Below are 15,868 nucleotides of genomic sequence, written 5' to 3' on the forward strand. Positions count from 1 at the left end.
CCCTATTTTCTGGATGAGTGAGCGCTAATTGCGTCCGGCTCTGAATCAGGCCCACAGTGCACTACAGTCGCTGGGCTGCTACATTAGCTGTGCAGCAATTACTTTTAAACATGTACAAAGTCGCAGATATCGTAGCACTCTGTGTACAGATTCAGTCGCACATCAAATTGATCCGTGCAAGCCAGCAATGTAGTTTTGTCACTCCCTGTTGTTTTATTTATGCAAATAAGATGCACATTTTGAGCGAGAATGATGTACGGTGTAGCTGAGTCGCCTGGGTCCTGGCGCGCCAAGAGGGTCAGCTTAGGTGAGATTGATGCCACAGTGGATGAGAACACATCTGTAGTAAACAATCGCTTTCTAATGAGTGTATCCAGTGATCGCTGCAGTGTACAATGTAACAAAAAAAAAAAAGACAAATACAGAGAAAATAATTTTCCCTCTTTGAATAGAAGAGATTCAGGTAGAAAAGGAAATTAGTAAAATTGGTATTAAAGTCTGGGGTCACATTTATCGTTCATTCACTTAGTGCAATAAAGGAGTAAGAATGGGTTATGCGATTACTTCCAGTTCTATGTAAGCCATCAGTGTGGCAGAAGTGTTCTGCTCAGTATCACTACGCTATACACACAGTATAATGCAGGTGTTCCTCTTATTTCCCTGCACTTACCTCTCACTAGTGGCCAGGACTTCCAGCACATTGGAGAAGATAAAGTGCGTCTCTGACGGGTGTATGGTGGCTCTCAGTCTGTCGCTCTCCATGAAGTGAGATATCAGCAGGCGCAGGCTCTTGTAGTACGATGCCTCCGAAGTCACCAGCTCAAACATGGCCTGGGAACAAGCAAGAGAAAGACGGTGTAACAAAATGCCTGATTTTCCTACAACAGCCAATCTTTCTAGAAAGAAATATGCTTTGTAAAACTAAATATAAATTACTAAACAACATGTACAGTCTGTAAGGAATCATACTGTAGCTTGGCATACTACAGGTCAAAGCTAGACCATTGCACCATTTTATTTTACAAGTTTCAATGGATTTTACTCAGGTAACTGACACATTGTATGGCGGCCATTTTGTTTCCCAATCACAATCTCACCTCTTGAAGTTTAATTTCTTGGGGTTGTAGCACACTCAGGACTCTGCTGTTCTTAATTTCTGGAAGATCCTGCCATAAGTTGAAGCCAGAGCAGGTGTTTTGTAGGCGGCTGAAAGTGGAGTTAGACCTGTGGTACTCTGTGCGTGGGGAGGTCTCCGCTTCTGGGGTTGTGGGGCTATCTGGAGTTTCAGGGGGCTGGGCACATTTGTCCTGAAGTCTTCGAGCTTGAATCTCATGCTGTGTGGATTTATCTCTGTATTCCTGGTACAGGAACTCTCCAGAAGAAAGACGACATTAATTAGCAGCAAACCTCTGAACAGCTTACATATGACTGTATATGATCAGTGATGTGTATTTAAATCACAGGCAGCGTGAAGAATAAAATATGAACCACATTGGTGCATTACATCTTATTAACAGTGTTACTTGTATTTTAATTGTATTGCGCTAAGCATGAATACTTTCAGTGTTTGTATTTAAAAGATCTTTCTATACAAAACTAAACATTTGTATTCAAATGAATATCAATTTCATGGGGGAGAGGCCTTAACAATGCCATTCCTAGTTTCACTACATCCTGCCCAGTTACGAGAAAAGGGTCTCCTGATAGGACTGTGAAAAGGCATGGTGGGTCGGGTCTGAGGGGGTTGCACAGGTAAGTGACATTTTTTGTATTTAATATAGTTTACTTAATACCACACAATAATGGAACGGGAGGGTTCCTTCAATAGCAAGGACTTGAAATAAAGGTTTCCTGTATCTGCTGATTATTAACTTGCAGGTATTTTGACCAATTCCTCCTACAGAACGGCGTCACTGTATTAGTGTTTTTGGGCAGTTGTAGAGAGCTTTTCCAACATTTCAATAGTGTTAAGGTCGAGTTAGTCAACCCAAAATATGAATGTCTGCTTGAGCTATCATCCTATACATATACTCGCATGTTTAGGATCATTACAGTGCTGGCTAAAATTCTCCTATAGAAATTTTTAATACAGCATAGAACAGATGAGGTGCAAATTAGGGATGTGCAGGCTCGTATAAGTTCGAGTTTGCACGCCGAGTTCGGATTTTTCCCTCCAAAAAACGGGACTCTGAAAGACGCAAAACGTCATCTTGCATGGACAAACATCATCATTCCTGGACTTTTGTCCAGGAATGATGATGTTTGTCCATGCAAGATGACGTTTTGCTTCTTTCTGAGTCCCGTTTTTTGGAGGGAAAAATCCGAACTCGGCGTGCAAACTCGAACCTATCCGAGCCTGCACATCCCTAGTGCAAATGCACTTTACTGTTTCATGCATGAGAGGGCCCATAAGCATTTTTTTAATGCATGTATACCATTATACGACCACTAAGGATGTATACCATTGATGGTGTTATTTATTTATTTATTAACAGTTTTTTTTATATAGAAATGAGTCTGAACGCATTACATTCTCTTTTAATTTCTTTCTTGGTTCGCCATTTAGGCTTGAAACTTATTATTTTTCCTACATTATCAGAGAGATGCAGAGAATCTCATTTCATCCCCCTTGACTGGGGGAAACAGGAATGATTAAAAGCAATAAACTTTTTGATCAGTAACTCTGGGTGCGGGATAGTGATTGGCGCCAGTCCTGAATGCAAGAATGATGGGGGCCTATGATTGGGATTCATTCATGTACTATTATTGCGAAGGAAGTAGGTTAGGCACAATTCATATTTAAAATGGAAAACCCCTGTAAATGAGTTAATTTTCTAGCTTGTGAGAGATCAAAGCTTATTTAAATAAAAATGACAGCATCTGACTGGTAGCTTTGGGTTATAGCATCTTGTCTGAATAGATATCTGTACACCTGGTGTTCCCTATTTAAAAACTGCATGGTCAGATTTTACTGCGGTTAAACGTTAAGCCCTTATCGCAGGCTATTTCATGGCATGCATGCTCCAGTGACCTGTGCTCCTCAATTAGAAAATGCTTATCGCTGAAGTTACGCTGGAAATCTACAATGTGCGGCCAGGGGGGGGGTTGCATGAAAAAGCGGCAAAATCACCCTGAACCCCAGAAAATTGGCAAATAAGAATGGATACCATTATAAAAGGCTATTAGTGGCAATAAGCAAAGTACTTGAGGTTCTTTAAAGGGGGCACATGGCTAATATATTACCTTTTTTTATGTGGAAGAATGATAGTAAAAAAAAAAAAGTTTTTCACCAAATTAAAGCCTCAAGATTAATTTGTAAAATGTCTGTAGTGTGATTTATATATTTTTTAAAGCAAATTGAAAAAAACATTGAGAAAAATACTTGTAACTCCCATCTTCGAAAAACTAATTTCCCATCTATACACCACATAAAAAAATACATACAATGTCTCACACATAATTGCCTACCCTCCCGAATCCTGCAGGAGACTCCCGCTTCACTGCAGAGTCTCCCGCTACCCCGGAAAGTTTAACAAAACCCCGGATTCCCCACTGACTCGTAGGGAATCAGGTTTGAATATTAGCTTCCCCACCTGAGAGAAGTCCTCTTAGATCTGCCTCCGCTCATGTCTCCGAACCTCCCACTGGCACCGAGGGGTATGCAGTGAAGACTTGTGCTTGTCTCCCCCGGGCCGCCTTTATCCGCCCCCACACACACCTCCAGACTGCCAGCTTCCAGCATGTGTTGAAGGAATGGGCGGCGCTGGTCTCCCCTGGTCCGTCCCGGCTCCTCCTTCAGCGGCGGCTGCCTGTCATTTAAACACCAGAGGACCCTCACACTGTACAGCTGCAGCGCTGCTGCCTGAGCCTGCCTCCAAAAACACAGCACTGACGGCAGCGCAGCTACGGTAAGTCTCTAAATCCAGAACTGGTCCACTGTCTGTGCCTCCGGCGCATGCCGGCTGTATTCCCACCAGACCCACATGTCACTGTCCCTCTCCTTTAATGGTCTGGCCACACTAACGGGCTGGTGGGAGAGTTCCTGCCACAAGCCCCATTAACATTTAACAGTCTGGCTGGGGAAAATCATTAATCCCTTCCAGGGAGGGGGCGTGGTGGAATGCACACAAGAAGGGGGCACAGCATAGGGGCAAAATGCACTAATATAAAGAATATACAATAACAGCCACTATACTGTGTCTATTATAAGGCACAATGATCCCTATGGCTGTACATGCATTTTTTGTAATATATCAGTGTGTTTTCATTAAAAAATAGATCTTACTGACTGCTTTGGGGCTCATTTAAATTTCGATGTAAGTCAATATTATGACACGCCTCTCAGATGTAATAGTACACGCCCACTTTACCGCCGCGCTCATGGGTGCTGCTTTCACAATCTCCCTGAAATGCTTTTTCAAAAGTAGGCAAGTATGGTCTCACATAATAAGGCAATTTTTTTACTTTTTACAGAAATTCTCCTGAAAAATTACGTCATTATTGGAAAAGTATGGTAATTAAATTCTTCCAAGAGCATGATTTTATCATTGGGACGGATGTACCAGAGGTTCTGCACTGAGGGCCCCTTTTCAGAGATGAGCTGCAGAGAAGAGGCTATGCAATACCAGCCAATTCAAAGCGATTGCAGCAGGAGGGGTGTGTATGAAATAGACACATAGACACCTCCTTGCTGCATCTGAGATCCAAGTGCAGCAACCATCCAAGTGCAGACGCTGCCTTGGATGGTTGCTCTTTTGGCCAGGCTGCGTAAGCTGAGACGTACTCAGCCTGGCCGGTTTCTGGCAGCTTATGAGGCCAGAAAATCTGCATCCACCAATGCAGACCATGGCCTCGTCTCTCCTGAAAAACGAGGACGACATGCCCCGATCTGCCACCCAAATTCCGAAGCCTGATGATCAGGCCGCGGCATGGAGACACAGAGCGAACTTGCAGATGGAGGCCTGCACATGCACAGTACACACCATACTCAGTCCTTACACTGTCAGAGACGTACGCTAACCATCGGGTTAGCATATATCTTGGAATCAGACCCTGAGTCCCTACATTTTATCTTAAAATTAAGATTTGTCCCTACTTTTCACCCAGTCAGGGGCTGCAGACTAAATGCTGCGTTAACCCCCATTGAGACCCGTGTTAGCTTAGTGTGGATATTCTAATTGAACAACATGAACCCACAGCTTATTGAATTAGGGCTTTTGGAGTGACTTGCTGGGCAACCATTAGCGAATACAACTAGCTTTGGTGATTCATTTTGTCATTTCATGAAGGCTGAAAACATTAGCAGCCAAAACTCTATCCAGCCTCATGAGCATCAGTAACCTTGCTGAGATTCTCATAGATCTCGAGATAGGCACCTATCACAAATCTACAAACCTGTATTGTGAAGACCAGAATGATAATGGCAGCCAAAGTTCATGTTTGTTTTTAATAGGGTGGCAGTCAAACTCAAATCAGATGGTCATTTTATTAATCTGAGGTAATGTATCCTTGTAATAGACCTGATAATCCTAGGAGTTACATATTTTTCCCAGTAAAAGGGAATGATGGATCCATAAAGACATGGAAAAGGCACTTACATTATTGCAAAATCGCTTTTACATCAGATTATTTAATTTAAATGACATATTACATGTTACATTACGGTTAGGAACAGAAACCAACTTGCCACTTTTGTTAGCAGAAACATCTAAAAATTCAAGTAAAAATAAAAACACACAGTAAGAAAGCACAAAACAAAGGAGTGCAGAGGAAAAATTGGGCATTGTGAAATAGAGAAGATTATCAGTTATTACTGTTACATCAAAGACTAAAAGAAGAAATGGTGAGTAAGTGGGACATTGCAAGCAGAGCAGTACAAAGGGTATGAAGACAGAGGAGAAAAAGGGGCAAGGAGATCACAGCATCAAATAGGCACGTGCAATATCCCAGGTGCACAGGGGAGGGGGGGGGGGGGGACACCATCATGAGTTACCTAACTGGGTAACACCAACCCTATTGATGCCACTGCAAAGCATTACAAATGAGAAAGAAGGGCATGTAGAGCAGAGCATTACTGAGGAGAAAGAAGGCCACGTAGAGCAGAGCATTACACAGGATAAAGAAGGCCATGTGGAGTACAGCATTACTGAGGAGAAAGAGGGCCATGTAGAGCAGAGAATAGAGAAAGAAGGGCATGTAGAACAGAGAATAGAGAAAGAAGGGCATGTAGAGCAGAGAATAGAGAAAGAAGGGCATGTAGAGCAGAGAACAGAGAAAGAAGGGCATGTAGAGCAGAGAACAGAGAAAGAAGGGCATGTAGAGCAGATCATTACTGAGGAGAAAGAAGGCCATGTAGAGCAGAGCAGAGAATTACAGCGGAGAAAGAAAGGCATGTAGAGCAGAGCAGAGAATTACAGCAGAGAAAGAAGGGCATGTAGAGCAGAGCATTACAGAGGAGAAAGAAGGGCATGTAGAGCAGAGAATAGAGAAAGAAGGGCATGTAGAGCAGAGAATAGAGAAAGAAGGGCATGTAGAACAGAGAATAGAGAAAGAAGGGCATGTAGAGCAGAGAATAGAGAAAGAAGGGCATGTAGAACAGAGAAAGAAGGGCATGTAGAGCAGATCATTACTGAGGAGAAAGAAGGGCATGTAGAGCAGAGAATAGAGAAAGAAGGGCATGTAGAGCAGAGAATAGAGAAAGAAGGGCATGTAGAACAGAGAATAGAGAAAGAAGGGCATGTAGAGCAGAGAATAGAGAAAGAAGGGCATGTAGAACAGAGAATAGAGAAAGAAGGGCATGTAGAACAGAGAAAGAAGGGCATGTAGAGTAGTCAATAGAGAAAGAAGGGCATGTAGAGCAGATCATTACTGAGGAGAAAGAAGGCCATGTAGAGTAGAGCATTACTGAGGAGAAAGAAGGTCATGTAGAGCAGAGCATTACTGAGGAGAAAGAAGGCCATGTAGAGCAGAGCATTACTGAGGAGAAAGAAGGCCATGTAGAGCAGAGCATTACTGAGGAGAAAGAAGGCCATGTAGAGCAGAGCATTACTGAGGAGAAAGAAGGCCATGTAGAGCAGAGCATTACTGAGGAGAAAGAAGGAGATGTAGAGCAGAGCATTACAGCAGAGAAAGAAGGGTATGTAGAGCAGAGAATAGAGAAAGAAGGGCATGTAGAGCAGAGCATTACAGTGGAGAAAGAAGGGCATGTACAGCAGAGAATAGAGAAAGAAGGGCATGTAGAGCAGAGAATAGAGAAAGAAGGGCATGTAGAACAGAGAATAGAGAAAGAAGGGCATGTAGAGCAGACAATAGAGAAAGAAGGGCATGTAGAGCAGATCATTACTGAGGAGAAAGAAGGCCACGTAGAGTAGAGCATTACTGAGGAGAAAGAAGGTCATGTAGAGCAGAGCATTACTGAGGAGAAAGAAGGCCATGTAGAGCAGAGCAGAGCATTACAGCAGAGAAAGAAGGGTATGTAGAGCAGAGAAGAGAGAAAGAAGGGCATGTAGAGCAGAGCATTACAGTGGAGAAAGAAGGGCATGTACAGCAGAGAATAGAGTAAGAAGGGCATGTAGAGCAGAGAATAGAGAAAGAAGGGCATGTAGAGCAGAGCAGAGCATTACAGCAGAGAAAGAAGGGCATGTAGAGCAGAGCATTACAGAGGAGAAAGAAGGACATGTAGAGCAGAGAATAGAGAAAGAAGGGCATGTAGAGCAGAGCATTACAGTGGAGAAAGAAGGGCATGTAGAGCAGAGCATTACAGAGGAGAAAGAAGGGCGTGTAGAGCAGAGAATAGAGAAAGAAGGGCATGTAGAGCAGAGCATTACAGTGGAGAAAGAAGGGCATGTAGAGCAGAGAATAGAGAAAGAAGGGCATGTAGAGCAGAACAGAGAATTACAGCAGAGAAAGAAGGGCATGTAGAGCAGAGCATTACAGAGGAGAAAGAAGGGCATGTAGAGCAGAGAATAGAGAAAGAAGGGCATGTAGAGCAGAGCATTACAGTGGAGAAAGAAGGGCGTGTAGAGCAGAGAATAGAGAAAGAAGGGCATGTAGAGCAGAGCATTACAGTGGAGAAAGAAGGGCATGTAGAGCAGAGAATAGAGAAAGAAGGGCATGTAGAGCAGAACAGAGAATTACAGCAGAGAAAGAAGGGCATGTAGAGCAGAGCATTACAGAGGAGAAAGAAGGGCATGTAGAGCAGAGAATAGAGAAAGAAGGGCATGTAGAGCAGAGCATTACAGTGGAGAAAGAAGGGCATGTAGAGCAGAGCATTACAGAGGAGAAAGAAGGGCGTGTAGAGCAGAGAATAGAGAAAGAAGGGCATGTAGAGCAGAGCATTACAGTGGAGAAAGAAGGGCATGTAGAGCAGAGAATAGAGAAAGAAGGGCATGTAGAGCAGAACAGAGAATTACAGCAGAGAAAGAAGGGCATGTAGAGCAGAGCATTACAGAGGAGAAAGAAGGGCATGTAGAGCAGAGAATAGAGAAAGAAGGGCATGTAGAGCAGAGAATAGAGAAAGAAGGGCATGTAGAGCAGAGAATAGAGAAAGAAGGGCATGTAGAGCAGAGAATAGAGAAAGAAGGGCATGTAGAGCAGATCATTACTGAGGAGAAAGAAGGCCACGTAGAGTAGAGCATTACTGAGGAGAAAGAAGGGCATGTAGAGCAGAGCATTACTGAGGAGAAAGAAGGCCATGTAGAGCAGAGCATTACTGAGGAGAAAGAAGGCCATGTAGAGCAGAGCATTACTGAGGAGAAAGAAGGGCATGTAGAGCAGAGAATAGAGAAAGAAGGGCATGTAGAGCAGAGAATAGAGAAAGAAGGGCATGTAGAGCAGAGCATTACAGTGGAGAAAGAAGGGCATGTAGAGCAGAGAATAGAGAAAGAAGGGCATGTAGAGCAGAGAATAGAGAAAGAAGGGCATGTAGAGCAGATCATTACTGAGGAGAAAGAAGGCCACGTAGAGTAGAGCATTACTGAGGAGAAAGAAGGTCATGTAGAGCAGAGCATTACTGAGGAGAAAGAAGGCAATGTAGAGCAGAGCATTACTGAGGAGAAAGAAGGCCATGTAGAGCAGAGCATTACTGAGGAGAAAGAAGGCCATGTAGAGCAGAGCATTACTGAGGAGAAAGAAGGACATGTAGAGCAGAGCAGAGCCTTACAGAGGAGAAAGAAGAGTATGTAGAGCAGAGCATAGCATTACAGAGGAGAAAGAAGGGCATGTAGAGCAGAACATTACAGAGGAGAAAGAAGGCTATGTAGGGCAGATCAGGGTATTATAGAGGAGAAAGAATGCTATGCAGAGCAAAGCATTACAGCAGAGAAAGGAGGGAATGGAAAACACATCATTAGGGAGAAGAGTCTGGTGTAATGAAGAGAATTGTAGTCTGAAAAGCAGAATTAGTCATTACAAAGGGCAGTAAAACGAAACATGCTACAAATATTTTTATATCCCATTTAACTAATTCAGTGCGTTTGAAATAATGAGGATCGCTAGATCACTTATATAACCATTCATTTCCAAGAAATTTCAAAATGTATTCCCATGTTAACAATTTGAGAGTTACACATTTCCATTGGATGAGAGAGGATAAATACTGATTTACATATAAATGCAGTCACAAAACAAGCTGAAACAAGATGAACCAATCATATTCTACATATCTGTAGTGTTAACCAGTCAAAATCAGTTTTATTGTCCCTATTATGGGTTGTAGCGGACACCTATGGAGTAACAATTCACGGGCTGGAACACTTAGTCTCAGTCTCCAGCTATTCAGAGCATGAATAACAGAGCTGACACATCTCTGCTGTATTTCTGGCGCTTCATGATATTGGCACATAAGCCAGTACTTTTTTAAATTTAATATAAATAAATAAAATGAAGCAGAGCGTAGTGCAACATGTAACTTGTCTGTCTTAAAATAGAGCCTGGCTTAAAATATGTGTTATACAGTACTCACCAGACTGTGATTATAATTATAGGCTCCAGGGCTAGCAGATAGTACAGTTCTCTTTGTAGTTGATTTCTTTTGATAATAATAACTACTAGTTACTAGATTTTAACAGTAAATTGCCATCAAAGCCGCTGATCATTGAAGAACCAACTTACTAAACATTCTTCTTCTGTAAAAAAAAAAATCGCCATATTACGTAGCACCGGGCAATCAGAGAACCTTGCGATAACTCAAGTGAACATGGGGAGAGCATACAAATCCAACGCAGAGATCAGCCTGCTCAGCAAGATGACCCAACACTGCTAACCACTGTGATGCCCTGCTTCCCACATGCAGAATCTATAAGAGTGTGCTGGCAAACACAGTTGAACGTAATGCACCAATACATTTGTAAAGTAGCACTTCTATTTGTACAGAGTCTAGGCAGGTAAATACAGGCTTAACCATGTACCTATGGCTTTCATCTGCACATCAGCAATGTACTTCTTACCTACATGGCCTATTAAGGTTTTCCATGAGTCTGCTGGTGCAGGATAGACAGTTGGCAGTGCCTCGGGGGCAGTAGTGGCACACTCAGCAGGGGAGGGGGTATCTGCAGGAGGGTTGCTGGAGTCTTCGCTGTGAAGATAGTCTCTGTAAGAAACACAAGGACATATATGACTGCCATGTGCAGGTCAAATAGTTCAAAACACTTTAATATACCTGGTGTGATTAATTTTCCACCCCTTAACTGACATCAATATAAATATAAGAATCAACATATTTGCTTGTGTTATTCAGTACAAAGAGCTGCCAATAGAGTCATTAGGAGAAACAGGATTCATGAACATAAGAAATGGATAAGAGTATATCTAGGACCGGGAGCAGAGGACATGCTCCGGACAGAACAATTTAAAGTCACCCCTTGATATAAATTACTTGTTATATAGCATTATGTGAGCTCTGCATTGAAAACAATGGTCTTTGTACCCCTGGTCAAACAAGACCAAGAGCCTGTTATACCGGCCACATGTTACATTCAATTAGATCATTTCTTATTGATATGTAAAAGTATCAACACGTATGGGTGACAGTAGAACCAAAATAATGTGTATGAATAGAATTAATCAAAAATCCATTTGCTTTTGATTTCCGGGACTCCCAAACATGCACCCAATTCTCCCAGACATGCACAAGGTGCCATGATGCCCATACGCTGTTCCCCCATCCACTTAAGATGAATTATAGCAACAAACAACATCTTCCTTAGTAAGTGGGAAGCAGTGCCATTACGACATTAGAATGACCACATCCACTTGATGGCGCAAACAGAATAACCAGGGCACGTCCACTTTTTCATTTCATACCTTGCGGATGGATTAACACATGCCAAGTACTGTATAAAGTAAATATAGGTTGCTCAGTAGTACATCAACTTTATATTGCAACTTTGTGATGGATGGACGAGTAAATGCTTAGATGTTCCTTTTTATACAAACACCTTTAGGAGCCTATTTATCAAATAGGCCCAAAAAGATTAATTTATGGCATCGCCAGCGAGTCAGGGTCCCATATCTGCACTAGAAGTCACGTCTCAGGCTCCCAAGTGCAGATTCCGTAAAGAATAAGAAATAATAATAATAAAAGGAATGTTAAAAGTTCCTGCTATTTGGTCGAGACCCCCCTTTCACACTACATCGTCTACCCGGGAAATTCCCAGGTACACCTTTCAGACATAAGCCGGGTTTTTCTGCTTACCTGCCTCTCCTCTGCCGTCTGCTCCTCCTAGACTATCCCCTCTCCGGCTGCCACTGATGATGTCATCGATGTCATCAAAGTGCTGCCGGCAGCCGGCTAATCAAAATGCAGCATTTTTAAAAATTTTATTTTATTACTAAATTATTTGTTTTATTTATTTTATTGCCCTGGTGGTTCAGCGGGAGTGCGGGAGCGACACACAGCCACCAGCGCAGGGGGTGGTGAGCGGCAGCGCTGAGCATCCTATAGGATGCTCTGCGCTGCCAACGCAATGTAAAAACTGCTTGGTGCAGCCCGGGCGTAGTAAATTCCCGGGTAGCACCATTTAGACATAAGCAGGGTAAGTCCTGGGAATTCCATGGTCGATTGAAGGGTCGGCCACCCGGGAACGTGTTCCTGGGTAGGTACCTTTCAGACATACATGGCAACCCGGGAATATGGCTGAGGCAGGCTAAATTCCCAGGATTCTCGGTATGTCTGAAAGGGGTATTACAGAGATTCACTACACACTAAAATTAGTATAAAACAAGTTAAATGGTGTATAGTATAAAACAAGTTGTACTGCGATTGTCATACATTCTGAACATTCACAGTGTGATGCTATCATCCTGTATTCGGGTGGGACCTACTTATTAGATTATACATATCAGGGCAGATAAAGAATCAGATTAGTGGAATATGTCTTTCTTGCCTTTGACAAACAAACACGCAAGAATAAATGTTGGTTACACTATACATGTTCCCACATACCCTTGCCTTAGACCTTAAAGGAGGAGTTGTCATCTTTATTTAATTGGCTTGTAAAAGCTACATGTAACATTTAGTTTAACTGTGGTACAGCAAACATAAGCAACAGTGTCTGGTTATATAAATGCATGCTAATAACCAAGTGCCAACCAAAAGACATTAACATCACCTTAAGAAGCTACATAAAATGTCAAAGGAAAAGCTGCTCCTCTCGAAACTTACATTAACTAGAAGGGATAATTGTCCTGTCTTACTTTCCCTTTGCACAGCTTTTGTCTGTCTCCGGCAGCTGACATTGCCCATGCGCAGTGTCAGATTCTTTGGAGGAGTCTTTCAACAATGTGAAAGACTCCTCCAATATGCCAGGGATGTTATTCACTGGGACAGTGGTTCCCGCTGTCCCTACGAGTTAGAGCTAGTACATAGAAGGGAAATTTTGTTAAAAGGAAAAAAAAAGTCAGCGATTAGTACATTGTCCCCTTTGGGGCTTATTTATCAAGCCAGTTTTTCATAAAATTATGCAGAAACTTTCAATGAAAAAAATTATCCTCCCCGCTGCGATGTACAATGAAAAAAATTGTGGCACTCAACGACTTTTAGTACATATGCTCATAAATAAAGAAAAAAGTACAGCAACAAAACACCAACAGGTCAAAGGGGCATTTTGTAAAAGACAAGTTTTGGAGAGAACAACAAGAGTGATATGCCTAGAATGGTTTCAAATGTATTGACAAAATACCCATGTGTTTTGGTCCAGAGATTTCTCATTCATCTACATTAGACAGCTTTATTACCAGAGCATGTAATCACTAGTAGAAAGGCTGCATGTGTATAGAGAGAGCTCAGGAGATACTGTCTTTCATATAGGGATGTGCGCCAGACCATTTTTACTGGATTTGGATTTTGTTTTGGCTCTGATTCGTCATCCGGATTTGGATATGCCAAACCTGCTGTGATTGGATTTGGATTTTTTACAAAAATTGACAAAAAAAAAGCTAAAAATCACATAATTTGGGCTTTTTTTTGTTCCTGAGTATTAGTAACCTCAATAACATTAATTACCAGTCATTTACAGTCAATTTAGACCACCTCACAGCTTATAATATTGTTTTCACCATTATTGGCCAAAGGTTGCAGTGAGCTGACTGGTTACTAGCGACAGAGAGGCGGCACAGACACCACAATTTAAAGCATATCTATTAAACATTTCCAAACAGCAGTGGCAGAAATTAAAGGTAGTGCAAGATGGAATTGTCCTTGGGCCCTCCCACCCACCCTTAAGTTGGATATTAAAAAGGACATCCACACTTTAACAAACCAAGCACTTCAGCGACAGGGACTGACACTTTTGTGGCTGAAGTGCTTGGTTTGTTTGGGCCCCCACAACACAAGCTACCAATCGGCTTAAGGCAACAGCTCTACAGTGGCAAGATGTCATCGTCATTGCCATCCTCACCCTCTCAGTGTGTACATCATCCTCACACAATATTATTATTATTATCATTTATTTATATGGCGCCACAAATGTTCCGCAGCGCCTTACAAAGTACATAAACAAGTTGTAGACAAGCGACTTATAGAACAATACAATACTGCACCAGGACATGGATAATATATATTGCTACATTAGCGACCATAACACCCAGATAAGCAACAGAGCATAAGCAACCAAGTGTTAGGTGCCCTAGTGGTGAGTAAGAAGTAGATGAAACTAAAGTAGGGAGAAGAACAAGAGGGTAGAGGGCCCTGCTCGTAAGAGCTTACATTCTAAAATGAATTAATCCCCGCTGGAATCCACAATTACAGAAGACTCTGTGCTGTGACGTAATTGCCGGGAAAGGTCTTCCTCGTGGAATTTCCAGTTCATTTTAATGAACATCATCTTTTCCACATTTTGAGGAAGTAGCCTCCTACGCCATTCGCTCACAAGGGGCCCATTTCAGACCCGGACGCTAAGAAGCATTTGCTCGTAGATGCCAATGGTTCGCATTGTGTGCATGCATCACAGTTCACATACGTGAACCACTGTGAAAGATCGGGAAGCGTTCGCTCGCAGAGCATAGACAGCCCACCAGAGTGAGTGACAGGAGAGGCAGTTTGTGGGTGGTAACAGGGGCTGGTCACTAGAAACAGGGGAGTGTAGATGTGAACGCAGGCATGCCTGACCGAAATAATGCTGTTTCAGAGGCGTACATAATTAACATGCAACGTCATAGTACACGTCACCTGGTTGTATTTCACACTGAAGTGATCGCAGTGCTTGAGGTAGGGTATAGTCTACCTCAAGTGCTGCGTTTGCTTCCGATGGTACCCGATGTACCGATTGTTGCATATGCTTCCTGGATATGACGTGCGCAAGTGGGCGTCTTAAGACAGGCTGGAGGGCGTCTGCATACACAAAGCGATCGAATGCCAAGATGTAGTGGGCGTGCTTATAGCTTGCCGTGCGATCACTTGCCTTGCCGTCACTTAGTCGAATTTGCATACGCTGGGAGTGAGCGGATGTATCTAGCGACTGGGTCTGAATCGAGACCAGGGTTCCCAGCTGTGCTGAAAACACTGGAGGGTGGGCAGCTTAAGTAATGCAAAGCCAGTTCATACAAGGGCCTCCAAATTGCCTGTACTTTTCCTTCCAGTACGCGAAGGGACTCTGGGCCTGATTCAGACCCGCTCCCGAGCGCTGAGCGCTCGCAAGCAGGTCGATGTTGGCCCAGTGCGCATGACGGAGCCGGCTCCGTCGTGCGCATGCGCGAGACCCGGATAGCGACGGGCAAGCCGTCGCTCCGGGTCTCGTACCAAAGGGGGCGCGCTGTCGACGGTGAGTGACAAATCCTGAGGAGAGTCCAAGTGGGTTAAGCCATGTTTCTATGACATCTCTTTGTTTTTCTAAGAGGTTGTCAGTGGTATGCCTCTTATTGAATCCGGTGATACACAAAGTAGCCTGCCTCTGAATGTGCTGGTGTTGTTTGTTAGATACTGCTTCTGCTGAAGGCGATTCACCCACCCAGTGGGCTGTAACAGTCATGTAATCTTTAGTTTGCCCACTACCGCTTCACCACACATCTGTGGTTAAGTGGACAGTTGGGATGCCATTGGTCAGAATACTGACAGCGGCATCCCGACAGCCAGAATACTGACACACATAGGAAGTAATGGTAAGTATTTTTCTAACCCCTACCCTAACCCACCCTCCCCGATGCCTAACCCTAACCTCCCCCCCTAGTGCCTAAACCTAACCTCCCCCTCCCCGGTGCCTAAACCTAACTTCGCCGCCATTTTACCTAAACCTAACCTCCCCCTCCCCACACCCTAATCCTAACCCTCCCCCTAATGCCTAACCCTGCTATCAAACCCTAACCTCCTGCTAACACCCCAATACTTTCGGGATGCCGACGGTCAGGTTACTGGTGCCGGGATCCTGACCATCGG

At 43.3% G+C, this 15,868-nt stretch overlaps 1 protein-coding gene across 2 annotated transcripts in view; it reads right to left on the bottom strand.

The window, feature by feature from the left end:
- NGEF (neuronal guanine nucleotide exchange factor) overlaps positions 1–15,868 on the bottom strand; it is a 151,952-nt gene that overhangs the window by 41,578 nt on the left and 94,506 nt on the right. For both annotated transcript variants that reach the window (XM_088479259.1, XM_088479260.1), the window contains 3 exons: positions 10,446–10,588; positions 1,098–1,372; positions 671–831 (listed from right to left, as the gene is read on the bottom strand). In XM_088479259.1, the coding sequence (XP_088335385.1) occupies positions 671–831; positions 1,098–1,372; positions 10,446–10,588 (579 nt within the window). The remainder of the gene's footprint in view (positions 1–670; positions 832–1,097; positions 1,373–10,445; positions 10,589–15,868) is intronic.

This window comes from Taudactylus pleione, unplaced genomic scaffold (assembly GCF_031769625.1).
Source record: "Taudactylus pleione unplaced genomic scaffold, aTauple2 ptg000229l, whole genome shotgun sequence".
In the NCBI taxonomy this organism is placed as follows: domain Eukaryota; kingdom Metazoa; phylum Chordata; class Amphibia; order Anura; family Myobatrachidae; genus Taudactylus; species Taudactylus pleione.